At 40.8% G+C, this 27,110-nt stretch overlaps 1 protein-coding gene across 3 annotated transcripts in view; it reads left to right on the top strand.

Moving 5' to 3' along the window:
* CTNNA2 (catenin alpha 2) overlaps window positions 1–27,110 on the top strand; it is a 1,200,774-nt gene that overhangs the window by 910,636 nt on the left and 263,028 nt on the right. For all 3 annotated transcript variants that reach the window (XM_049695784.1, XM_049695785.1, XM_049695786.1), the window contains one exon: window positions 24,162–24,242. In XM_049695784.1, coding sequence (XP_049551741.1) covers window positions 24,162–24,242 — 81 coding nt within the window. The remainder of the gene's footprint in view (window positions 1–24,161; window positions 24,243–27,110) is intronic.

Here is a 27,110-nt window from a genome sequence, read left to right as displayed (position 1 = left end):
CATTTGTTGAGGGTTTTAGTTCTGAAGAAGAGCTCAAAGATATTGTTCTGTGTATCCCTTGAGGTGTAACCAGGACCCTGTCCCAAGGCTGCACTATTGTTTCTTGACTGCTCCTCCCTTGTCTCTGCGTCCCCTACCTTCCCTGATTATCAACTGTTCGAATCTGCCCTTCGGAACTCAGGGAAGGTTATGGAGGCTGAAGACTATTCCCTACAAAGAAGAAACAGGGGACTGAGAAAGGCTTTTGTGCCCAGGAGCCCCACAGGATACTGCTGGGTTTCACTGTCAACAAATAAGATGGGAGGCACCTTTTGTTCACGTGCTGCCAACACATCTGTGAACGGAGCAGCACCCCTTGCCCTCCTAAAGCTTACATTTTAGTGGCTGCAAAATAATCATGTTTTGTCAGATCTGGCAGTAGGGGTTTTTTAAATGATTTTTTAATATAATGTTTTTAAAGTGTGATCATCAAAATGATTGAGTTGATATACATAAGCTCCCTACTTCACATTTTAGCTAAAACATTTCATTGAATCTTTTGTCTGAATCATGATACTCTGTTTTTTAAAAATCTCTAATTTATTATCTTCTTCATAGCATTCCTAATTTCTAAGATCATTTTGGCCTGTACATACTTTAAAAAAAAGATGCTCTCTAAATATAAGGAACATAAGATTGTATAACTGTTTTCATAAATGAAAAATTGACACTTTACCACTGTAATCTGAGAGGAAATAATGGTTTAATTAGTTTTTAGATGAAAAGATTTCTGCAATCAGACTGTGTTTGTAATGGCATTTATAAAACAATTTTCCCCGTACAGTAGCATTCTAATTAAGACTTTCAGTGAAATTGTTGGAGGAGAGGAGTGTGCTTTTCCCTGTGGTCTGCTGTTATGGCCTCCCCCTCAGGGCCCTCTGCTGCTCTGCGCCAGCCTTGCACTGATGCCCTGTAATTGTGTTTCACTTCCTTTAATTAAGCTGACAGGGAACTTGAATTGCTGTCACTTACCTCGTTGATCTGAAAGGTGACAGGGTTAGAGTGTGGCATTTCTTGCACAGAGCACTTAACATCCCAAACAAATACCCCATTGCAGGGAAGACTCTTAGCACCACAGGGAAGGCTCAAAGATTTCTGTGTTCTGGCTCCACCTCTAGGGCAGTGGGATACCTGAGTTAGAAAGGTTACAGAGAATATCTTGTTCATGGATGGGTTCCCAGTGTCCTCCTCTGAACAGCTGTTCCTGGAGATTTTATGGGCATGACAGGGGGAAACTATTTTTGCAGCTCAGTAGATATTGGAAAAGTAGGGTTAAATCAAGTTGAACAGGTTTCTTTTAGCTCTGTCATTGGCCTCATACTTGCATTGTAAATTAAAAAAAAAAAAAAAGGTGTGGTGTGGTGGATGTGTATGGGGGAATGATATGAAGTATTTCACAAACATATAAGAGAAGTTTTTGGAGGTGAATTCAAGACATAGTATACTATGGCCACTTTTGAGATTTGTAGATCTAGCCAGTGAGGACCATCATGTGGTTATTTGGTGATAGGGCTCTCAACCCCAGTCATATTGATGGTGGATACATCTAATGATGGATCAGCCTTTCTTTAAAACCTCTTCAAATCTCCTTCATTGCCCCTCTGTAAGCAGATAGTTTAGGGGTCCCTGGAGAAAGAGAATCAGGCATGGCTTTCTTGACATGAGAGAAGCCATTTTTGTCCTGAGCCATTTTGTGATCTGAGCCTGGCCACAGTACTTGCCCTTGAACAGGTCTCAGTAATTAATGATCTTAAAGGAACAAAAGAGCAAACAATTTTTTATCAGGCAAAGGAAGTAACAATAGCAAAGATAACATATCAGTTGTAAACACTCCCAGTTCTGTTCCAATGGCCTGATTAGCCTGAAGTGCTCAACCACCAGATCAACTAGAACCCAAGGGATGATGATGTTGACCTTTTCTGACCCTCTTCACTTCAATCAACTAAAGCTTGGACTCTGATGACTGCCCAAGCCCCTTCATGAATATGCCTATACGCTTAACTTAAAACTTTCCCAGTTCAGGGAGACACTGCTTTGGGAAAGATCCCCAGTGTTCTCCTTACTTGCTGCAAATAATAAATTCTTCCTTCTCCCAATCTTTGGCTTCATTGTGTCTTTTGGCTCTATACCCACCAAAAGGCAAATCCAGTATTTGGGTAACACCTCCACTACTGCTGTTGGCATGTATCGAATCCCTCTGGTATGTGGCAGGAAAAATCAAAAGGTAGAGAACCACTCCACCGTCACATTGTTCTTCCTTTCGTTCTGAGCACTGCTGCACTAGAGCATGCTGCCCTGGTGAACCGGGGAGTGCACAGGTTCACCTGGGTTTAGAACCTTCCACTGATGAGCCTTATGAACATCATAGGAAATTTTCATACAGCCTCCGAATCTCCATTTATGCATCAATACAAAGGAGATACAAAGTACCTTGGTTCAGGGTTATTATGGAGGCAAGAGATAACCTATGTGAGTCCCCTGGACCGTAGCAGACACACATTTATTAGTAGCAGTATTATTATTTTAAGATTTTAAAAACTTTATTAGATTTTCTTTGCCAGCAGCTACACTATGACCAATATCTAGATGCAAATTGAAAAAGTTGGTTGAGCATTCAGCTGTTTACAAATAGCTTTATGCTTGGTAAGAACAAGCATTATGATTAATGGGATATTTTTCACTTTCATATCACACTTGGGATAGTGTGAAAAAGGTTTTAGGGTGTTGGAATGATATAATCTTTTAAAAAGAGGTAAATATTCAATGTCAATCCACTCCTTCAATAATAGGAATTATGTTCTCTTCTACTCTGAGTTTTTTCGTTATTTAACTGAGTAGGATATGGGAAATTGTAGCGTCTACTCTACTGAGTTTCCCACTGACTTGTTAATTTGAGATGAGGTTGTGTTTAAATGTGACTTTTAGCAGTTGAGTTGATAAACTTTTAGCAGTTTATCAGTTTGCTCAGATTATCATCATAACTTGAAATCCATGTTACCAAATAAATGCATGCAAAATTGACTTCTAAAGATTTGACACATCCGTAGAAAGCTATGTTTCTGTGGGCAGATATCACTTTAGAGTTTGATTGACCCTCAGAGGCCGCATCAATGTCACAGGCTGTCTTGGAATATATTTGCATCTAAATCCTGAATTTCCTACATCCTGTCTGTATGATCTTTACCCTTTTGGACCTTTAGCATCTATAAATAGAGATTATAACTACTATCAAAGTTATGGGGTTTTCTGATAATTCACATGAAATAATGAATAGAAAAGTATTTCATAAACTGTGAAATGCTGTGCACTGTTTTGTTAGTATGATTTAAATTATTACGAGTAATAGGGTATATTTAGAGGACAGAAGCATTCTCACACTGTAATGCTAATCCCCACCAATAATCTTCTTTCTATAAATTTTCATATGAATGTGCTAAAATTGGAGAATTTACAAAACTATACACAGATTCTACTTCTTTTTAACAATGTTGTTTCAATTTAGAAAGCAGGCTAATTTGGGTGTAAAAAGTAAATGTAAACAAAAAAGCTTTTGAAAGTATCAGTTAGCCTGATGGCCTATTTTATGCATGAATTTGTTCTTAAGGCACTTACATGACACAGATAGTTTGGGAAATGTCAGATTCATCTTTTGTGAAACCAAGCTCCACATTTAAGGGCATATTCCAAATTTCACTAACTCTCCTTAGCAGCCTGTTTTGAATTTATGACTGGCTGACAGGTTTGGCAGATCTGGGGAGAGGGGAGGACATAGATAGAGAGGTAGGTAAATAGATAGATAGATAGATAGATATTGATATATCAACTCTAGAAAGGGAAGTGATAGTAGGAGAACTGGCAAAATATTATTACCAATAGTTTCTCTGCAGAAGGGGCTACGTTTGTGTGCATAGGGGAGGATTTCATATTTTACTTTATTTACATGAGTATTATTCAAGATATTTAACTAACATACATTATCTTGTAATTTTTAAAACTGTAAAAATACTGAGAAAAAAAATATCCATAATAAGGTTAAGTCAATGCTAATTCACTAAGGACTACTCAGAAGGCTTTGGTATGTTACCTTGACAAAGGATGACATATAGTTGAGGGGAAAAAAAAACTTGGAAATTGTTTAGTTCTAACATCTTGCTTTAGAGATAAGAAAGCTGAGATCTAATAGAGTTCAGTGACTTGTCTCGCCTCACAGAAAGACAGAGAAACAAAATGGGAAATAAGACACAGATATTCTGGCTTCTCACTATAACCTCACAAAGCACAAGCCACACACCTGCCACATGGTAGGCACTCAGCAAATTCCTACTGATTGTCCAAAATGTGGCCAATTCTGATTTCAACAGTCATGAGTGGTAGTCATTAATCAGCAAATACCCATCAAATGTCACTGAATACCAGGTAGTGCAAGACGTTTGTGATACAAAGATAAGGATGACTTTCTAGTAGTATGAATGGCACAGACACATGAACCTGAAAAGATGAAAAGAACCATAATAGAAGGATGGATGAAGTATAATGCAGGCACATGCAGTGAGGGAGCAACTGATGTCTGAAGAAATCAGGGATTCTTTAGAGGAGATGGCATTTGAAGGGGATCGTCAATAGGCAGGTGAGGAGTGAAGGGGAGGATGCTGCAGGGTCTATTGCAGTGATCAATGACATTGAACAAAATGTTGGAGGAAATATGGGCATTGAGAATGCCATGTGGTAAACCTAAAGGCATGAAAGCATAATCTGTTCCAGGGATATTGACTAACACATGAGGTTGTGTTGCAGGTAGAAGATAAGATTGGAAAGCCACACTGAGGTCAAATTGGCCAGAACCTTCTTGGACATTATCTTAAAGGTGTTAGATTAACATTATAAGATTTTAGGAAGTAACATATGTGTATTATTAAATATAGCAATCAAATAATGGGTTGGGTTTTCACACAGTGAATCTGATGATGTAAAGTGACATAAGTTAGCTGGCCTAATAATTTTTCAGCTCAAGAGTTAATTAGACTAATAATAATGGGATCATAAAACATGTCATCCAAATTGGGCACTTTTGAGAGTAAAAGAATGCATTTTTATTAATTATGCTGGGACAATGGAAGCAAATTGGAAGGTATCATCATGGTTCCTATGAGATGACTTGTTCTGTGGATGGTACTTAGTTGGCAGGTAGGTTTTGGGAACCCCTGGTGGCCAGGCCAATCCATTCACTTATAAATATAGGATGGATGCTGTAGAATCCCAGAACCTCTCCAGTAGACCCTCTTCCCGTTGCTATAAACCAATTTTCAATTTAACTTATTTCAATGATACATTTACTTAGTGTCTCAAAATGCTATGCAAGCCCCATGTTTAGAGAAGTGTTTTGTTGTTGTTTTAATATGTGAGTACTTTAGCTCTCATGTAGCAAAATATTTTCTTAAAATTTCTTCATTCCTAAAGAATTTGTCAGACTTGAGTTTACAACCCAGGTTAGATCCTGGGTCTATCTCTCAGTCTTTGAATGCTGAATAAGCTTATTTGTGTCTTTGAGCACATCTGTAAAGTGGTTAACATAAGGACATTTTGTAGAGATTAAACAAGCAAGCAAAATTTAATGTTTAACACATGGTAGAAACCAAATAAGTAACTATTGTGTGTCTTTATTTTACATCTCTTCATTGAGAAAGCAGTTTTGCTTTTTTGTTTTTACCACCACCCCTCAGTTTACTTGGTTCCCTTCATGTGCACTGTATCTGTACTGTAGCACTTATCTTTTTGCATTATAATTGCTTTAAAAATTATCTTTCTTACTCATTAGGCCAAGAATTCTCAAGTGGGTGCTATTTTGCACCTCCATCTCCAGGGTGCCAATGTCTGGAGATGTTTTTGGTTGCCACAACTGGAGAAAGCAGTGCTACTGGCATCCAGTTGGTAGAGACCAGGGATGCTGCTAAATACCCTACAAAGCATAGGGCAGCCTCCACAGCAAAGCATATACTAGCCCTAGATGTCAGTAGTGCTTCAGGTAGGAAACCATGCCTTGGACTCTAACTCTGCAGGTCGTGATGCAGAAAACTCGGCCTCTGTGCACTGGTGCCAAATCAAATCTTGGAGACAGAGTTTTGGCTGAAGAAGAATAGCTTTATTGCATTGCAAGGCAAAGGGGGACACAGCAGGCTCATGCCCTCAAAAACTGTATGTCCCAACCTGGGGAAATATGGTGAGGAGTTGTTTTTATTTGTGGTACATGGGCCTCTCACTGTTGTGGCTTCTCCCATTGTGGAGCACAGGCTCCGGATGCACAGGCTCAGTGGCCATGGCTCACAGGCCCAGCTGCTCTGCGGCATGTGGGATCTTTCCGGACCGGGGCACGAACCTGTGTCCCCTGCATCGGCAGGCGGACCCTCAACCGCTGTGCCACCAGGGAAGCCCTGGTGAGGAGTTTTATAGCAATGGTTCAAGGGCCGGGTTGCTGATAAGGATCAGGGTGTGTGCAGGGCCTGCATTCGTTTAATCTGGCCTCAGGTGATCTCCTGATGAGCTTCTGTGGTTCTTGAGGTTATCAAACTATGACCTTCTCTCTGGAGTGAAGAATGCTTCATCAAGCAGTTAACATCTTCCATTTGTTGGGAGTTTTAGTTCTGCAGAAGAGCTCAAAGATATTGTTATGCGCATCCCTTGAGGTGGAACCAGGACCCTGCCCCAAGGCTGCACTATTGTTTCTTGACTGCTCTTTCCTTGTTTCTGCATCCCCTGCCTTCCCTGATTAACAACTGTTTGAACCTGCCTTTTGGAACTCAGGGAAGGTCATAGAGGCTGAAGCCTAGTCCCAGAAACAAGAAATGTGGGACACAGAAAGGCTTCCATGCCCAGGAGCCCCACAGTGTCCTACTCAGTTTCAGTAACAACCATGACAGTTTGCTATGTCTCCAGTGTCTAGCACTGTGGTCATTATATGATTCTTTATGTTAAATGGTGAAGTGAATGAATTGGGACTGAAAGTTTAGCCATGACGTCATAGGGATTTCATCACTCCCTTTAGTCAACATGTGGGTTGCTGCTAAGACATCTCAAGTACATAGCTATCAGCTACCTGCGTGAAGTACTAGGTATGTTAAACTGGAACTCTGAGAGGCACACCAAGAAAAAAAGTTACCAATAAGGGAATAGGCATCATATAGCTACTTCAGTACCTCATTTAGGCTCCTTAATCAAAAGCACCTGCAAGCTTTCATTTAGAGGACAAAATATTACATTTTTACCTGAATTAAATTGTGAGAAAATATAGACTAAACTGTCTTTGGCTGTTTTGTGAAATGGAAATGTGTGAGGATGTATGAAGAAGATTGCTTTAAGTGGTTTATCTCTATCTATCTATCTATCTGATAGCTTCCAGTTTTTAATAACAGCCGTGGGACTCTTTAAGGAGCTAGGAAAAAAAAAAAACAGGGCTTCCCTGGTGGCGCAGTGGTTGAGAGTCCGCCTGCCGATGCAGGAGACACGGGTTCGTGCCCCGGTCCGCGAAGATCCCACGTGCCGTGGAGCGTCTGGGCCCGTGAGCCATGGCCGCTGAGCCTACACGTCCGGAGCCTGTGCTCCACAATGGGAGAGGCCACAACAGTGAGAGGCCCGCATACTGCAAAAAAAAAACAAAAAAAAAATACAAAAAACAAACAAAAAAAAACCCAGTAGAAGCCATCCTGGCATTCAGAGCAAGAATTCTGCTCTGAGACTTAGGATACTCATTTTCTAATTATTGGATGAGAATCAGACGAACTGATTGATATTTGCCGCATGCTATGAAAAACTGAAGAGCTTTCTGAGAAAGCAATTAAGATTTCTGGAGACAGTCACATCTTCCCTCCCTGCCCTCACCTCAGTTCTCTTGGACTTTTTGTTAGCCTGAGTCAGTAATGTATTTAACAGGAAGTCAAAAACTCAACAAATCATTTCCTGCTGCACCTTGCATGAGTTTTCTAGGGCTGCCATAACAAAGTACCACAGACTGGGGTTTTAACAATGGAAATTTATTTTCTCACAGTTCTGGAGACTAGAAGTCTGAGATCAAGGTGTCTGCAGGGTGGGTTTGTTCTGAGGCCTTTCTCTCAGGCCTGTAAATAAACAGGCTTCTTCTCTCATGATCTTTCCTGTGTTTTTCTATATCTAATCTCTTCTTCTTTAGAGACACTATTCATGCGGAATTAGGACCCACCCTAATGACTTCATTTAACCTTAATTATCTCTTTAAAGATTCTGTCTCCAAATACTGTCACATTCTGTGGCACTATGGGGTTAGCACCTCAACCTATGAATTTCTTTTTGCAGGGAGGGAGGCATAATTCGGCTCATATCACACCTCTACAGGGCTCAATATCAAATAGGTGCTCAGGAAATACCTGCTTTTTGACAGAATGGTCTACTGTTTGAAGTAGGATGTGGTGGCTGACCCCAGGGCACATAGAGACCAAGGTCAGCCTGGCTGCTGTGATATGCAGCTTACAAAGTCTACCCTGGCTCAGGCCACCACAGATGGAAGGCTGGTCCAGTGCTGGATGGTTCTGCTGCTGGAGAACTGAGTTTAAGAAGCCTAAACGAGGATAATTAGATTGTATGTAATGTTGATTGATTTGTTAGTTCTTCTCTTTATTTCTTTGTTTTCCACTTAGCAGGTCTTGATTAATCACAGGGGAAAGAAGGCAAAGAGAGGGTTGGGATAGCCCTGGAGAAAGGGTTCCGGTGGGAAAGCCCTTCCAGGAGGCAAGTGTTTCTGGGGAGCTCTCTGAATAGGGAAGAGGAGAGGGGACACCTGGGTACACAGCTGGGTGGTAGTAAGCCTGGCTTCATGCTTGTTTACATGTGGGTGGGAGAGGGGGACAGATTACCCAGACAACTTTGAACGTAGAGCCATTCTGGCTTCTGCACAGGGAATAAAAGGACTTGAACCCATAACCCAGTGATTCACCCTTAAGATAGACTTACTGCTGATTTCAGTCCAGACTTGAACCTCCCTTCTTGTTCTTGGTTTCTGACTTCTATTTTGACTATTTATTAGTATCGTCCACCTAAATGATAGTAACTGGATCCCTGGCCTGTTGTTCTGTTCCTTTAATGGTTCCTACTTTGGATCCAATTCAGTGCTAGAGTCACTAAGCTCCAGGGTAAGGTCTCAGTCATCCTTTGCCTTAAACTCCACACATATCTTGTTTTATTTCTTTTCTTTTTTTTGCCTTCTCCATATCATTTGATCTTTTTCCCCTCAGTTTTTTGTTTAGTGTCATGGATATATCTAATTTCTAATCCTAAAATCCCTGATCCATGGATTTCCTAATGGGACCAGAGTTTGCTTTCAACTCTCTAAGCTTTCCTTTTCTAAACCCCCATAAAGGTTTCTATGCTACCTTTTGTCCTGTTTAGAGATCAACTTTCTATTTTCCAAAATGACAACCATTTTACGTCACTGCTTCATCGAGAATTTGCATGCCTGTTACTGGATTTAGTGAAATACACATACAGGTAAACCAGAAGGATGAAGTTACTAATCCCATGAAGTGTACTAATCCCATGAAGTGTCTAATGGGAGAAATAGATGAACAACCAGTGAGCAGATTATATACTTAAGGTCTTTCTCAATTTTATTAGTATTTTACCAGGGAACTTCTAGAGTCATTATCAATGAATTAAAATAAAACTCTAATGATAGCTCTCTAGACTTTGCATCCTAGTAGAAGGCATACTTAGAAAAGAGGTGTGTTTTGGCTGCTCAGATCCATCTCTGGAGGCCCCATTTACCTAGGTGTGTATAAGTAATTAGCAGCTTCGCTCTCTGACTCCCTATCAGTATGGGGCAGACATGACAGGTCTGCTGCATCTGGCTTCCTGATTTCAGTCAGACCATGCCTTCTTTGACGTGCCAAATAAGGGGGACTGAAATAGAATCCACTTGTGCTACTTGGGGGGTCTCCCTCTCCTGGCAGTTACTTCTAGGTGCTCAGTTTGATTAAAATCATTAGTAAGGTGTGTTCACTCCTGATTTCATTACCCATGCACGGGACTGAAGGAAGGAATCAGTCTCCAACATTTGTTCCCCATCTCTCACTAGCATAGGAAACCGCAGCTGTCGGGTTTGAGTTTCTCACTACTTTATTAGTAAAGTTTCAGGATCCATGTCTGGTTCTCCTTTTTCATGGCCTTATATTTGAATTGTGTTATAAATAGACTTTAAAATGGTGAAAATTTCATGAGTGTTAAATATCACTCAGAGGTCAAAAGGTTTTCAAATGGTTAGTCTGTGTAAACCGAGATCCAATCTATAAAACAATGTTTTCTCCCTAGACAGTCAATCCCTCCATCATTCATCCATTCATGGTTCAGATGCTGGGCACTGTGCCTCTCCTGAAGAGGTTTACTATCAAGAGAAGACAAAAAGTCAGGGTCAGGAACCTGCTGATTTTCATGTTAGACTTGTAGACAGACATTTTGCATGCATTATCTCACCCCAATCTACAGCTAGGCATTCTTTTCACTATTCTGCAGCTGAGGACTGAGATTTAGCGAGTTTAATTGCCAAGAATTACACAGTTATTAGGTAGCAGAGCCAAGATGTAACTTAATACTGTTTGTGTCTGCTTCAAAAATTGTTTGAAGGAAGGGAAGGCTTGGGAGAAGGCAAGAAGGAAGGGTGCTTGGTAGTTGTGGACTGGCAGTTTCATTTGCATTGTCATTTTACCTAAGAATGAGGTAACACTGATTTCTTTATCAAAGCATCCATCTCTACTTGCCCCAAGTCTTAGAGTCACAGCACTCAGGAGACTAAGATGACCCTTGAAGTTGGCACAACGTTTTTATTTTACGCTACTGTGTTATATACGTAACAGACAGTCACATCACCAAACAATATGGGTGTTGCTGCCAACCTGTTTCAGTAGTTTTTTTCCCCTAAATCCTGCTTTTTCATAGGATTGATGATATAATTGGAAGCAACTGTGGTTCGACTGCAGTTCAGCTGACAGTGAACAGAGAAAATTCAAGCAACAGCATTTAGCCTTACTCCTCACTTTTTTCATGAGATCTTGGAAGTCAGGGGGCAGCTATAGCCAAATCTCTGTGAGGGATGCAGGGTGAGACCACTCAGAGCCAGCTTGCCCAAAGGCTGTTCAGGGATTTGTCTGAGGGGGATGCTATGGCCTAATATCAGAAAGGACTCTACCAATTGCTACTGTGGTTCAGAGAAGGCAGAATTCTGGGTTGGCTGTGGGGTCAGGGAGAGCTTGATCTGGGCTGTAGAGGATGCTTTGGGATGGGGAAAAAAGGCAGAGTTAGCATATGGGAGATTAATATGGGGTGCTGAGAGAAACACTTCTCTGAGAACTGGGAGGTATTTACAAGGGAGCAGAGAGATTGGGACCATGGGGAGAAGAATTTGGGAGTAAATTTTCAGAAAATGTTGAGAAATCATCAGAGTGTAGACTTGGGTTTACCAGCAGAAACTCTGAAATACTGCCAGATCAGGATCCTGTTTTTGAGTGTATGTAATCTTGCAAATTTGTAAAGCTCTCTATGCTTTAGAAAGATCAGCAGCCTCCTTTATTTCTGTGTCCATTGTATGTAGCAACCTTATTTTAACGTCTACGTGTAGATGGGACCACGGCAGGCAAGAAATTTGGGGGAGCTTGTTCAGCTTTCTTTCAGGGACTTTTTCTGAAATGATGTTGAAGGCTGTGTCTGCTCTGCAGTATGGCTTTCCTTTTCGAATTAAGTGGATTGGTTACGAAATTTATTTTGGAGATACAGTGACTGATTCATTCGGAATTAAGCAGATTTGCCTTAATTGTGGATCGTTGGTCCTACTTCAGGCTTATTAGGAGTAAATCATTGTAAAACTCATTGGCCCCAAATCAGGCTGAGCAACAGAATTTCATGGCAATCTGAAATGCAGGGTCCTGGGTATTTATTGGAAATATTTTGTTTAATAAATGATTCATCAGGTTGGGACCCACTGAAACAATCCGTGTATTTCCAGAACTTGTTTGTAATTTTTTAAAAGTTTATTAAACATACAGATTTCCAAACTACTCCAGAGCTACGGAATGGAATCTCTTAGTAGAGGAACCCAGGGATCTTCATTTGTAACAATTATCTCATATCGACAGTTTCCAGCCTCGGGTTATTGAACCTAAGACTCTCCTATCTACCTTCTCATTTCTGGCCACCACTTACCATCGTTTAACCAGCAACAACCTGGGGACTTAATTCACCTAAAAGCTTACATTGGTGGCCAGTCACCATAGCCCTGCACTGTCAGAGACATGTGCTTGGGCACAAGATGCTGCTCTTCTGGCTCTGTGAGTAGACAGGGATGAGCAATCGAGAAACAGCTAACACTCAAGGGCTGTGAGGGGCCATAGAGTTCAGAACTTCATGATGGAGGATTAAGTCTCACGCAAGAAATTCTCTCAATTTGGGCTATTTACCCTCTTTAACTTATAGTCAAAGACTTTGCATTGTCATGAGGATTCAGTGAAGAGGGGCATGCTCACACAACTTGAAAATGTATAAGATGCTAGGATTATAATCCGGGCAAAGATTTTGCTGTGTGTATATTTTGTTTTGAATTTTTTTCCTGCAGCTGGTCTAGAGAGAATACGATACACTTTTTAAAATTCCCTGCAGACTTAGCGAACTTTCAGTAGGATCCCAGCATAGGAAGGAAAAAGATCTCAGTGTCTGGCTGGTCGTGATGCACATTCTCAACTCCCCCCCTTAATAGACACAGTGTATGCTACAGAGAGCAAAGTGTAATTTTAAGAACCTTGTAATTCTTTACAAATTAACACAGCAGATGGTGTTTATGGGAGCCACATAGTGAGGAATATTTGGGACGATGTGAGACATGTGTTCCAGGGTTTCGGCCTGCTCTCTATTTAGTTTAGTTTTTAATTGTCATGCTGCAAAAAATGCTATTTGCCTCATAAAGTTTTCATTAGTTCCATGTGTGAGCAAAGGCCCCATGAGGTGGTTCCATCATGGGTCAGATTCCAAGCACTCTTAGTGAGAAGGGCCTCAGAGAGGTCCCTGAGTCACCTAAGCATGAGGAGTGCCCTGTGCTTGGACCCTGGTCACTTAGCAGTGGTCTTGGGATATTGGTGCTGGGGGTGGGGAGCTGCCTGGCCTTGCACTCTGGCTTAGGGGTGGTTTGGGAAGTTGAGAAAGAGCCCAAGTCTTGATAAGCAAAAGGGCTAACAATGAGGTTAGCAGCTCTTGATTGGGGCTTGCTAGTGTCTAAGTAGTTAAAATATTTCTTCAGTTATTTTGACTGTCCAGATAATTAAAAACAAAATATTATTCTCTCTTAGTTTCCTCATAGTGATAAGATGTAAAGTGGCCAAGACCTGTATGGTGGCTTTCCAGACAGTGCTGACCTTTTGGAGGGAAGTGTGAGAGGAAGAAGAAGGGGCCATGATATAGAATGGGGGGTGGTGATGCTGAGAGGATGGGGAGAGGTGGTCCTCACAGGCTTTGCAAGGACCAAGAAAGGTCAGATTTGATTTGGGGAGGAAAAAAGCCTTGGTCCTGAAGAGTGCAAGGAAATCTCTTTGGGGGTCCCCTGGGCATGCAGGAAGTTCCTGGCACTCACAATCTGTGTATTTACTTTTCCCAATGTCACCAAGGAAACTTCTTCATTCTGTTCTGCTGTAAGGTTGGCAAACAGAAGCCTCCCAGATGCTCTCTGGGATGGCCTCTTTGTCCCTTAGAAGTGTCATTTCACCAAACCCATTTCTTTTTGGTATCTAGTGTCCTCAAGCTTACCTACTCCCTTCTCCCACTATTTTGAAAGAAAAATTTGACAAAATCATGTACAATTTGTATGTTTCTTTTCCCAGGTATGTGCATCTTAATCCTATGCATACAATCAAAGGCTTTGATTTCTGTCTTCTTTTTGCTCACATGAGATTTGGAACAGGCAAGGAAGAAAATGAGCATACAAAGAGGGTAGGCAATACTATTACTCTACCTGTGGTGAAGATACAGCTACTCCATTTCCACCTCTGCACACAAGTAGCCTTGCCCCCAAAGATCCATATCATGTCATTGTGTCAAACAGCCAGAATACTAATTATTGCATTTATTATTATTCAATATATATTCATATGTACCTATTGATACATATTTCTAATTTGCTTGGTATCTAGTCTGTGTAAGGACTGTGCAAGAAACTTCAGTTTCAAGGAAGTGTGATTGGCTGACATCTTCTTGTCTGCTATGCACTGAATTGTGCCCCTCCAAAATTCATATAGTGAAGCCCTACCCCTAATGTGATCATATTTGGAGATGGGGCCTCTTGGAGATAATTAGGTTTAGATAATTTATTAGAGTGGGGCCCTCATGATAGGATTAGTGCCCTTTTAAGAGGGACACTAGAGAGCTTGGTTATGTCTGTTAGCGAGGAAGAGATCTCTCATCAGAGACAAAACCTGCCAGACCTTGATCTTGGCTTTCCATAATATTTCCTCCTGAATAGTGAGAAAATAAATTTATCTTGTTTAAGCCACCCAGTTTGAGGTATTTTGTTGTGTCAGCCCAAGCTGACAAATACACTGTCCTTAAACGCCTGTACTTCTAATTGGGAAGAAGGGACATATAGGCATGACAAGTTTCCGAACAATAAAGGATTGTAATGATCCATCTTATATATTTGTATTTTAGCTTTAGAGTGTGACATCTGAAATTCAATTAACAATGCAAGAGATTTGCACAATACACAGTAGTTGCCTGCACGGAAACTGGCAATGAAATAAATGACATAGGTGGCTGTAGGCACTCGGGAGAGGATGGGCTGCTGTAAGCTGGGAGAACAGGAAGGTATGATGAAGGAATTACAATATGAACTGTCTCCTGATCCATGGGCAGATGAAGCCCAGGAAGGCCAAAGCTTGGTTTCTCCACCCAGATAGACGTTCCATAAACCAAGGTAATCCTCTGTCTGTTTTCTGATTTCTGTGAACTCTCAGCAATATGGACCCAGTTATTGGCCTCTTTTTGAGATGGTGGAAAATGCCAGACTCCTGGGATCCTTTAGCTATTGATAGCTTTAACTGTAACTGAGTGGTTTGGGGAATATGCACTTAAAAATGAAGTGGAAGTTTAAATTTCATTGAAATTTAAATCGTTTAATCAGTGTGTGTATATACATGTTTGTGTGTGTGTATAAGATCCATGGAAATTTGCACTTCGTCTTGGCTACTTTCATCTCAACTGTAAAGATAAAATGGCATTTTTTAGCAGTTTGCTCAGTCCATGGTCTCTCACTGGCTTCAAAGGCATGTGTGGTTAATTAACCATGGCTCTCAGCAGTCACCCAAGCTTGACAGCTGGGGGAAGAGGAGCTCTGATGAAAACTGTCTTCTAGGCAGTGTTGCCTGACAGATAATCACTGAGGGCTACACCTGTGTGGATAAACTAAATCAAGGAGCAAGAATTGTAACATTACACAGGTGCCAACCACTTCCTATGGCTTTGATCAGCAAATTGTGAAGTGGGTGAAATTTATTTTTAGGACCCCACATTTTCCAAATAATTCATCCCTTTCATACCTACCTCCTATCCCCAGGGGCCTACTTGGACCGTCCATCCTTCTCTCCACAAACAAGTGGATAGAAGTCCTTCCGGAGCACTTCTTAGAAGTTTTATGCTGAGTCCTCCAGGAGAAAATAAAATTCACTATCCACAAAAAGCTTGGGTTCTACTCTGCAGGAACGTGAAAACTTGAAAAACAATGCAGGATGGTCTGTTGTTAACATCCACATTATTTGGCACAGTACCTAATAGAAGGATATGGTCAGAGGAGAGGAAGGTCTTCAGGGGCCAGGTCAGTCTAGAAACACTCCCTGGAGGAGGATTTTAAGCTGTTGCTTGAAGAATGGGTACATCCTGCTTAGACAAATGGTTGAAGGGAGAATGACATCTTTCAACAAGGCACCAACGTGAGGCAGAAAGTGTGTGAGTTGTTGAGAAGGAACAAATTGACTAGAGGTGTGGGCAACTACAAGAAGGAGGTCAAATTAAGAAGTCTTAAAATATAGGCTCAAAAGTTTACTAGGAAGGAGGGATGCAGTAAGAACTAAATGGGAACTGAGAGGAATATTGTGCCAAGGAAGTGAAAGCTTGGTCTCAACAGGCCATAATGAGGATGATGAGGGAGGCTGGTGTGGTGTTGAAGATGTACACTGGGGTAGCTGGGTGTCATGAGTGGAGGGATTTGAGGAACAGCAGGAATCCTAGAGACTTGTTGATGGACATATTCTCAAGTTTAGTGAATGATCAGATTTAGGGGAGAAATATTATATTAGGATTTAGAGCTTGGGCAGTGATTAGTGCAGGGAAAAACTCTGTAGGTGAAACCAAGGCCTGAGCTCCCTTGGTTCTCTGAGCTGTGTACATGGGGTACTTGCTGGGGTTTCCCTGTCTTCCATGCTACCTTCAAATTAGTTTGGTCTCATAGTTTAAGGTCTCTGATTTAGTCAGACCTCTTTGGTTGTAAGTGACAGAAATCCAACATCAACAAACGTGGGGGAATTGGTTAACTTGTGACACTAGGAAATCCATTGATAGATACTAATGGATTTAGGTACAGCTGGATTCAGGAACCCATGTGTTTCATTCACTGATATAATACAATTTGTTAAGTGTCTATTATGTGCCAGGCAAAGCTCCAGGCTGCCAGATATAATGATAGGTAAAGCCCTGACTGTACCCTCATGGAGCTTTATTTTTACAAGTTTAGTATATAATGGAAACTATGAACCAGTTTGTTTTGACTCCAAAAGCTGACTTCCCTTCCCCTTCTCTTCCCTTCCTTCCCCTTTCCTTCTGTTTCCTTTCCCTAGCATCTCATCTCTTTTCAGACCCAAATTAATCTCTCATCTCTCTCTCTCTCTCCTTCCCTCCCCTCCCCCCACCTCCCAGCTATGCTTTCTTTTTATGGCATCTATTTTGAAAGACTCCCTAACTAGCTCAAGGTGTATCTGCTGCCAGTTTATCAATCCCAGTGCAGAAAAATATGCCTCCTTCTTAATAATTTTTCCTACCACCTTATAGCTGAATCTCACTGGTTCGGATGTTATCCTGAGTTTACCCCTGGGCCAGAACTCCTTGGTTGAGAGTCAGAAGGAAAAATTAGAGGGTTTACCAAAAAAAACATGAGGTTGCTGGGAGAATGAAAACAAATAGTGATGTGCCCTGAACTCACTGAGTCAGACCTTCTCTGTGCACCGCCTGATGTGTGTACTAACATTGCTATGCTAGTAGGTATGGTCTGGGAGTTTCACAAATAATGCCATCCTGCTGTTTTATCCTTCTATATTGACGATTCTTTCCTTGAGCATTGATGAGGCCTGGCAGAGAAATGTCAGGCACATGTTTGCCTTGACACATTTTCATCAGTTTTTCCCTTTCTACTTTTATCCTCCCACCCCTATCTCAGAGTCCAGGAAAGCTGAGTTTTTACGTGGTCAAAGTATCCTGATCGTGGGTTTGATTTGCGGCTGATGCTAAACTTTTATCCATTCTAAAGAGATATTGCCCATTTATTTTCTAAGAGAAATGTTCATAGCTAGTGAAAAGGAAATATTTAGAAAGGTTCACATTCTCAGACTGTGATTGACACCGAATATAAAGGTATTATGAAACATTCAAATTTTTGGTGCTATTTGTAATAAGAATATGATTTCTACATGCAGGGTTTGAGGGTAGATGGTCAACCCTCCAAATATGATAGGGTGACTGCTAGATCGATGGATAATTTTTTCTCCTCCCTTCTGTTGTCTAAATCATAGGTTTAAATGACAGGAAAATGTGTGGGAGATGGAGTGCATGGCACATTATTGCTTTCTGCTGTTCTGATGATTTTCACTTCCATCTCTTTCAAATGACAACAGTTTGAAGACTGGGCATTTGATTAGCTTCCCATGCATTCAACATAGTAGAGTCATCGCTATACAGTATTTTGAAGATTTCTCATACATTCAATCAAGTTTGCAGGTACTGTTGAGGGAAAGGAAAAAGTGATAGACATTTGCTTTCTTACAGCCATTTCCCACATATTAATATTGTTCCCGGAAACTAACATGAAACCACAGATCTGATGGAAGCACTGAGATAGTAGATTTATATCCTCAGGGCCTCCATGAGTGACTCCTTGTACTGAATTGTGTGTTTAATGTGGAATGAGGGTCTGGGATGGGGAACAGCCTTTAAACAAATACACAGTCAATTTCAGAAATTTAAAAATTACTATTCCTTACTTTTTTGTTTTATAAATTAGGGAGTTGTGAACTATTCAGCATACAATTTAAATATACTGCATATTTCTTCAGTGTTTCAGAAGGGATGATGGATATTTAATAAAAGGGAGAGAGAGAAAGAAGAAAAATGAAGACACTCTTCTAATAAGTAGAAGGGCTTTTATTTTGCAAAAGGACAAAGGATAGTTTTATTTAAAAAATGAACTAAGATATTGTCTTTTTCCTGGAGAATGATTGTGAAAAATCAAAATTTCAATTAATGGCCTCAATCATTTTTGTGTAGGATTAAACTGGAAATATGAAAGTCTTCTTGACCGCATCTAATACTTTGGCAAACTGGACTTGAATTTAGAGCCAGAGGCTGGGAGAATAAAGGACCCCCTATAAAAAGCCAAATCAGGAAATTCATTCCCTTCCCTCTCATCAATTCAAGCTGCGTATCTACCCCAAATGTGTTTTGTAAAATAGAGCCCAGCGACTAAAACAAATAAAGTTTAATAAACACGCACCTCCCTAGCACAACAGATGGCAACTAGGAAAGCTGCCTGAAGCAGTGTGAGAGATTGCTTGCACCTGTCTTCTTTTTTTTTTTAATAATGATATTTATTAAATGGCTATCTCTATTGCAGACTCGTTCTCTGTAGGTAAAGATAAAGAAGTCAAGTAGGGAGCAGTCTGAGAAAGGCACACAGGGTCTGCAGACAACATGTGATAGGGCAGATACGCCTCAAACCGAGATTTTTTTGGATAGCCTTTGAAAAGAAACATGAAACTCTATAAAATCACAGAATCCTAGGATTTTAGAGATGCGAGACGGTTTAGACATGGAATGGAAATGGCCCTGGGCTGGAAGTCCGGAGATCCTGCTCAGACACTAGTGAGCCATGTGATCAGTGATTTTATCTTTCTGGGTTTTGCTCTTTTCATCTTTGAGAGGAATGAGGGCGTGAGGAAGGAGAAGAAATTGATTTAGTTACCTCTGCGGGGTCAGGTACTGTGCTACATGCTCCAGATCCTATCTCTTTTATGTTCACAATAATCCCCAAAGCAAGCATTTACCCACAGTTTAGAGATAAGAATACCCCGACTGACAGCCAATTCTAGCCCATTCTGCAGTGCCGTGATAGCCTCCCTACAAGGGAAGCGTGGTGACATGTTCGGGCTCCCCCACTTCCTGGGGTCTGTCACTCATCTCCGGCCCCTCCATTGGACAGATGATAAGTCTGGAGTGTAGAGAAGTTGCCAAATCACTTAGGTAGTTATTGGCAGAGAGTGCTTATAACTGCTTTTCATTTCCTTCTGTTCAGCAAAGGCAGGGAATAAAGGGATGACTGGCTAAAGACCACACACTTTTGTTTACTAGGTGATGGTGTGAAAATGAAGACGGAGATCTCTCTTCACTTCAGTTTGTTAAACAACTTTTAGTTTTAGAGCCTGGAGGGTCAGGGAGGGAGAGTTTAGGTTAGGCTTCTGGTTGATTCCCTGGGAACTAGAATTTGCTCAAGATGATCAAATCTTTAGTTATTTAACAAATACATCCAACAACCTACTGTGTAAAAGACATTCATCTGGAGACATTCATTCTGACCCTTATTGCACCTCTTAGAATATCCCAGACTAGTCGTTTAAAATGAACCACCCAGAATATTCCTTCCTTAAACAGAAATAACTCTTCTTTAGGAATTCTAGTCTTTGGCAAGGTTTTCATATATTATCTGCCTGAGTGGAGAAAGTCGAAGTCCAGGTGATCTAAAAATAGTTTCTGTGTAGTTTTCAAAGCAGTACTTTCATTTTTTTCCACAGTAGAAATACTTTCCTAATTATCCTGAATACTGTTAATGCCTTTTATTGTTTCCCGCACATTGACACCTTGATTGATTGTCCTGCTAACCTGGTGAGGAAGATAGGGCATATATTATGCTATCCACTGTGCTTATGAGAAAACTCAGACGTAAAAAATGAGCAAATCTTTAGGCCAAGATCACATAACCTAATAACGAAGGGCTGACACTAGGTGGCAGGAGTCTTTCTTTGTTTGGTCTCGCTCAATGATTAGCTTCCTCTCCAATTTAGTTGTTAATTTAAAAGTATTTCTACCTGGGGTCATACCAGAGCACAGGAAAATATGGAGTCATGGGCTGCTAGTCCCCATTTACTACGTAAATCTGAGCGTGGAGGGGTTACTAGCCTGGTTGCTGTGCCCCTACCTTATTTAAAAAAAAATAGTGCTAACAAAGGGCCAGTGAATGGATGATTTCAGCTGGTGACCCCAGTTTCCTAAGCTCTAGTCCCAGCCTTACCTCTCTAAACCATGAAAAAAAGGTGGCACCCAAGTCAACTGCAGTTATTTGAATTGCTTTCAGCCAAAGATTTGAAAGCTCAAGACACCAGATCACAAATATTATACAAAGAGAATCCCAACAACACAGGGACCTGGAATGCTAATGTCACCGGAGATGCTCTGAGCTTGCAGATGAAACTATAGTTGGCTGTAATCATACTATAAAGAAGCTCCTATAAAAATAACATGTCTCTACAACTAGTCAAACCAATCCCTTCACATCGTGGAGAAAAGGCTGCCCCATTCCACTCACTGTCCTCCCAGTACCTTGCCTTGCTCTTTCTTCTCTTGATGCTACTTTGGCCCTCCCTCTTTCCTATTCGAATTTTGCCCAGGACTTAAGGTCTACCTAAATCTTCCCATCCCTCTGTGAGATTACTGACTTCCCAAATGCAGCATCTTCTTCCTCTTTGGAGCATCTTATTTAGCCCTGTAGGGAGTTAGTCCCTCTGTGGAGTTGTTAGTCTTGTTGCTCTCCCATTGGGGTCACCCCCTGGATTAGGAGCTCCTCGAGAGTGAGAATGTGACTCTCGCTTTTTGTGCATCCCCTGCACCCCCCGGTGACCAACATGATGCCTCACATCTCTGGGACATGTGCTATACAGTTGCTGGTTATTGATGCCAGATGGGATACAGAATCCCATGTTGCCCAGCTATTCACAGAATGTGTGTCTGTAACCACCCTACTTACAATTTTGAGCATCCCCATTACCCCTGGTGGTAGGGTTGCTGGATTTAGCACATAAAATTATAGGACACCCAGTTAAATTTGAAATTTAAGTAAACAATGGTATTATTTTTAGTATAAATATATCCCTTATTTATTTATTTATTTATTTATTTATTTATTTTGCGGTACGCAGGCCTCTCACCACTGTGGCCTCTCCCGTGAGGAGCACAGGCTCCGGACGCGCAGGCCCAGCAGCCATGGGCCATGGGCCCAGCTGCTCCACGGCACGTGGGATCCTCCCGGACCGGGGCACGAACCTGTATCCCCCGCACCAGCAGGCAGATCCCCAACCACTGCGCCACCAGGGAAGCCCCATCCCCTAATTTTTTAAAGTTTAAAATTTAAAAATGTTATCTGACCTGTACTTGCGTGACACACCTTACTGGCCTCACCTAATCCTGGCCCTGTCAGAGCTTGGCTTTATTTAAAGTTTTGATACTTGTTCAGCATGGATTTTTTGGCATTAATTTTGAGTTTTCAAACTATTGCATTAAACTATTGTTTACCTTGATTCCTGAGTTCTTTGATGACCCCTTACATTTTATACCTGAGGCAAGTGCCTCACTCCTCTCACCCTGGTCCCAGGTCTTCTGTCATCCTCATGGTCTCCTTTGTAAATGGAGATAATGATATGTCACTGGCAGGATGCAATGAGCCCTGTCTGACACAGTATTTATTCAGTAATTATTTTGTGTATTCACACTGTCTTGACTTTTTTTACATTGGAAAGTTCAGTGACCCAGTCTGCTTCTCTCATAGTCACATTTTAAAACAAACTCACAATTGTTCATTTTTCAAGGTAAGTTTTTAATTACTCTCCTATATGGAAAGGGCTTGAGAAATCTATGGTTCCAGAATGATTGTGGTCTAGACCCCCGTAAAAGTGCCCATATTCTGAAGGCAGACGTCCTATTTGCAAGGAGGAAACCAAAGAGAAAAGAAACAGCTCTGACTGCTAAGCTGGTGTCACACCTGACTATGGAGAGCCAGGGCGCTGAAGTCCCACTCGCTATGTGACAGCAGTCCTCGGAAGATTAAGCAGCACATCGTTCTTCTCCATATACTTTTGTTTCCTTTTAGCTAATTGTATGCTGATATTTCAAAGTTGTAAATGTTGGTCACTTTATTTTAAGCTCTTTCTACTTACAAAACTTCAGAGTGTACATCTGAGCGGGTCAGCATTTGAGTTTAGGGAGTGGAAAAATGGTGATGGGGATTTGTAGGTTTTAAATGATTAAAAATATGTACATATGACCTGGCTTTGGCTTTTTCATGAAAAATCCTATAGGATTACACATCGACCATTCATTCAAGAAATTGATTAATTAAGCAAGTTGTAGAAAAGAGTGACTGCTTTAAATCTAGGTATATGTAAATCAGTTGTGTGTGTATCAGCCTTATGCATCCAGGATTTTGCCATTGGAAGAGAACATTTAGGAATCTGTCCGATGTTAATTTCTATGAATCCTCGAAACACATTATCCCATGAGGCACAATTTATGACCTGGGATCTCATTTCATCATATACACAAATTACTGCAGAGACCTACTTGGTTTTACAGAGTCTGAGTATGGAACAAGAACTGGCCTGCCACTAGGACCATAAATAAATAGATCTGTAGGGTGTTTGACTAACATTTAGATAATTTAATAGATTTGACAAAGATTCTGAGAACAATTTTCTCCTCAGAGGAAGATAATGTCATCCATAAAGTTATGTAGAGCTTTTTATCCATGGGAATCTTGCTGTTGTGGTTTTAAAAAGATAATGGAGGTTCTGTTTGGTTTGGTTTTAATTGTGTTACTACAGCGATGAAAAAAATAGAAAAACAAAAGGGAAAACAGAAACTAGTCAAACTTCCAAACTTCCACTGAATAATTTATCAAGATTATTACTATTATTATCTTTTGCCTTTGCCTCTGCTTGTTACAGTCATAAGGGAAATTTTCCTCGTGACCTCAAGCTGTGGGTTCCTTATTATCGTGTTTAGCATTCCACTGCATGGCAGAACAAAGATTAAAACACTATGTTTTCTAGTAAAACATCTCTTTTGATTTTGATACAGAAGTTACAAAACGGCTTGTGATATATTGGTATAAAATTCTGAATTCTGATCGTTTACCTTAACTTTCTTTTCTAATTTAGTTTTTATCTCAATCATATTCTATTCAGAAGTGTGCTTACATAATAGAAAAACACAAAACATTTGTGTTTGAAGGCAATAACAAAACATCCTTGTGTTTACTTAATTGCTGAATGTTTGGAGAAGGGAAGAAAACATAGATCTGCATGGAGTTGAATATGGACATACATGTAACCATCTTGAGAATGTATTTATTTCATCAATTTTTACTACAGAGAAAATCAACTTTAGAGACCAATTTGTATTCGCTGTGTATTGAAGAGAACTTTTTTTTTTTTTTTTTTTTTTTGTGGTATGCGGGCCTCTCACTGTTGCGGCCTCTCCCATTGTGGCGGAGCACAGGCTCCGGACGCGCAGGCTCAGCGGCCATGGCTCACGGACCCAGCCTTTCCGCGGCATGTGGGATCTTCCAGGACCGGGGCACGAACCCGTGTCCCCTACATCGGCGGGCGGACTCTCAACCACTGCGCCACCAGGGAAGCCCGAAGAGAATCATTTTTAAAAAATGGCTTGAACTCTACGACTCAAGTGTGTTTCTGAATTTTTTTAACCTTTAATGTCACTAACATTGAATTTTTCTAAATCGGAAATTATTTCTCTTTTCTTAATAGACTGGAAGAAAAGAAAAAGGAGATCCTCTAAACATTGCAATTGATAAGATGACCAAGAAAACAAGGGATCTAAGGAGACAGGTACTGTTTTTGTTTTTATTTTAGGTTCATGGTACTTAGGGGTGGTTTACTGAGAATGTCCTTTTTCAGGGTGCTGTGTTAGAGCTGATGTTCAGCTCGCTATTCTTTATAACATCTACATATACACAGAAACTTTTCATCAACAACTTAGAGTCTGCTGAACAGAGAGATGTGACAGGTGCAAAGGGTGTGGTGATGAAAATAATCCCTGAGGTGAGGGAAGGTGGGGGAGAGCCCTCTCACTGGCCAGACACAGTCTTCCCAGGTGGAGAGGTGATGCACTCTCTGCCTTCTTCATCTGGTTTTCAGTTTTTCAGACCCAGGTGTGTAAAGAACCAGCCTCTGATTTCTTCTGAGTCTTAAACTCCCAAGGCAATCAGTGAATAAACAAGAATGCCAATGGTTAATGAGAAACACAACTCTTAATCTGATGGGCTAATTAAGATCTCTGACCCAGTGTATTTCCTCAAGGATATAAATCTAGGGGAAAATTTGCTTATCAGATGGTTGTTTGGGAAGCAGGGAACCAAAGCAAGGAAAGGCAGTTGGATGATTTAAATGGCTAATTGCATCATTTGTCTGAAGGGTCCATGTTGGGAGAGGGGTGAGAAATCTCTAGTCAGGGCCCCTTTTCATCTTGAAAGTGCTACATGAACACTAGTACATGTTGTCTATAAGACAGTAAGTCTTATTTTATATGTTGCCGTGGTGAGCTTCACTGTCTTCTCTCTCTTCTCTAGAAGAGACAATACCATCCATTAAGTTCCCAAAGAATTCCTTCATGATTTCTGCCTGAGAGGCATCCTGTCTCCTGCTGGTAGCTTTTGCATATATCCATCTCATTAAGTGTTGATTGTGTTGGTCATCTGGAACCAACCACAGCCCTGGGGTAACACCTGCTTTACTTTCTCCATCTGGAAAAGCTGGACTGGCAGGGATGCATCGTCTAGCACTCAGTCCTGCAGTTTGTCAAGTACAGACAAGATTAGCAAGGTGCCTGGGCAAGAATAGCCAAGGAGCATCTTAAAAAAATGTTTGAATGAGAGGAAAACACCACTTCAAATCACTGCTGGGGAGCTTCTGAGCTCTCTTCAGGATGTCACCAGAAGGTATAGACACACTTGAGCTAATGTCCTCTAGAAGATACCACAATTAGTTCTGGGATATGAAGTCTCTAGTTTGCCCAGCTAACAAGCCCTTTTGGGGAAAGCATTTTCTTTTTATTTTACCTTGAAAAAGGGAGAATAAAACATTGCATTCTTAGGCATTATTAGGTAATACCCAAAGGGCTGTACAGCTAGGTCTGCTTCTCCTTGCCCTCTTAGACAATGTTTCCATACAAAGCCCCCATATGATATGAAATGATACTGCTAGTAGGAATTGGGATTGGGGTTGGTGGAAAACAGTGACTCAGGTGTCTGGAGCTCAGGGTTTTACTTCTAGCTCTGCCACTAAACTGGCTGTACGACTGTGGATCCTTCATCTCTTGGTCTCCTTCTCCTATTTGTAAAAGTAAGAAGCCAAACTGGGTCTGTAAGCTATCTTTGAATGAGTCCATTTATCTTCTCTGCCAGAGGTCCTAATGCCAGATAACTGCTGGTTTTAAAAGCAGTGGGAGGGCATCAGGCATCTCCTCTAAGGTTTGCCTTTGGCTAGATTGTCAATGAGGCAAAATCCATGAAACGAGTCTTCCCTCCCCCTCTAGGTCTTAGTAGAGACCATTCTTTTACATTCTGGAGCCAATACCCTTAAGTTCTCTGCACTCGTGGACCTATCATCGGAATTTTTTTCTCTCATTAGGAAGGAATGGATAAAGTAGTTTTCACCTTGGTGTTACAATTATCAATAAAGTGTCGACTCTTTTAGCTGCAGACAGTGGTGAAATTTGAAGGTGGATTCATTGTGGAATTTTAAAGCTTTGGTGACAAGATCCTTGGGGAGTTTCTTTTAGGGTGGCAGTAGAAGGAATATGTCATCCCCTCAAATCATTCCATGTATAAGATTTTTTTTTTCTGCTCACCTTTCCCAAAGATTGAGAGGAATAAGGGTAAAAGAAAGTTGTTTTATGATATTCAGATCCAACAGTTATGGCATAATTTCACACCACATCCCTGAATTTGGTTCAAACATCCTTCTCTTCCCCAGTATGCCTTTCTAGAACTAAGATGGTCCTCGTCTGTCAGTTCCATCCCTATCTATATGTTGGAATATTTTAATCTGTTTTTTCCCATTTCTTCTGTTTCCCCATGTACACCTGTACTGGTACAAAAGCTTCTCTGAGCTAAAAAGAAGCTACCTAGCATTTCTGCAGATGGAACATGCAAGGAGTCTGATTAGCTTGGCTCAGGTGAATCTTCAGTTTAGAGTTAGGTAGCTAGTTAATTGGATTAAAAAAGTTTTATCTGAGTTTCTGATAGCAGTTATGTGGTGGCCCAGTGAATGCTAGTGGTTCAAATAAATGAAAACTGAAACACTTTCTGTTCCTTCAATTACAGACAGGCCTTTGTTAGAAAACATTCAAAATGAAAACCCTCAGCTATCTGGCTCCACTTCCCCGTACACCTATACTTCTTTATACAATATTTAGAGAAATTAAGTCACATAGGGAAAAAAGCCGAAATCAAAGAAAAATATTTCTGGTGACTTTCATAAGTTCCCACTCTTTCCACTTCCTCCCTCTTCCTCATAGCCCTAAGGTTGGGCAGTGTTCTTCAGAAGGTGACCCTGGAGTCTTGCAAAGCTGTAGTCACCAAATTAAAAAATAAAGTCAATTATGATTATTATTTTGAACTTGCCTAATGAAAGTGGAGTTAAATTTGTAAACACGTGAAAAAAAATCAAGTAATTGAATAAAAAGGATTTCTGTTT

This window comes from Orcinus orca, chromosome 13 (assembly GCF_937001465.1).
Source record: "Orcinus orca chromosome 13, mOrcOrc1.1, whole genome shotgun sequence".
NCBI classification, from domain to species: domain Eukaryota; kingdom Metazoa; phylum Chordata; class Mammalia; order Artiodactyla; family Delphinidae; genus Orcinus; species Orcinus orca.
Note: the sequence above shows the minus strand (reverse complement) of the source record. Positions and strands in the feature narration are given on the sequence as shown.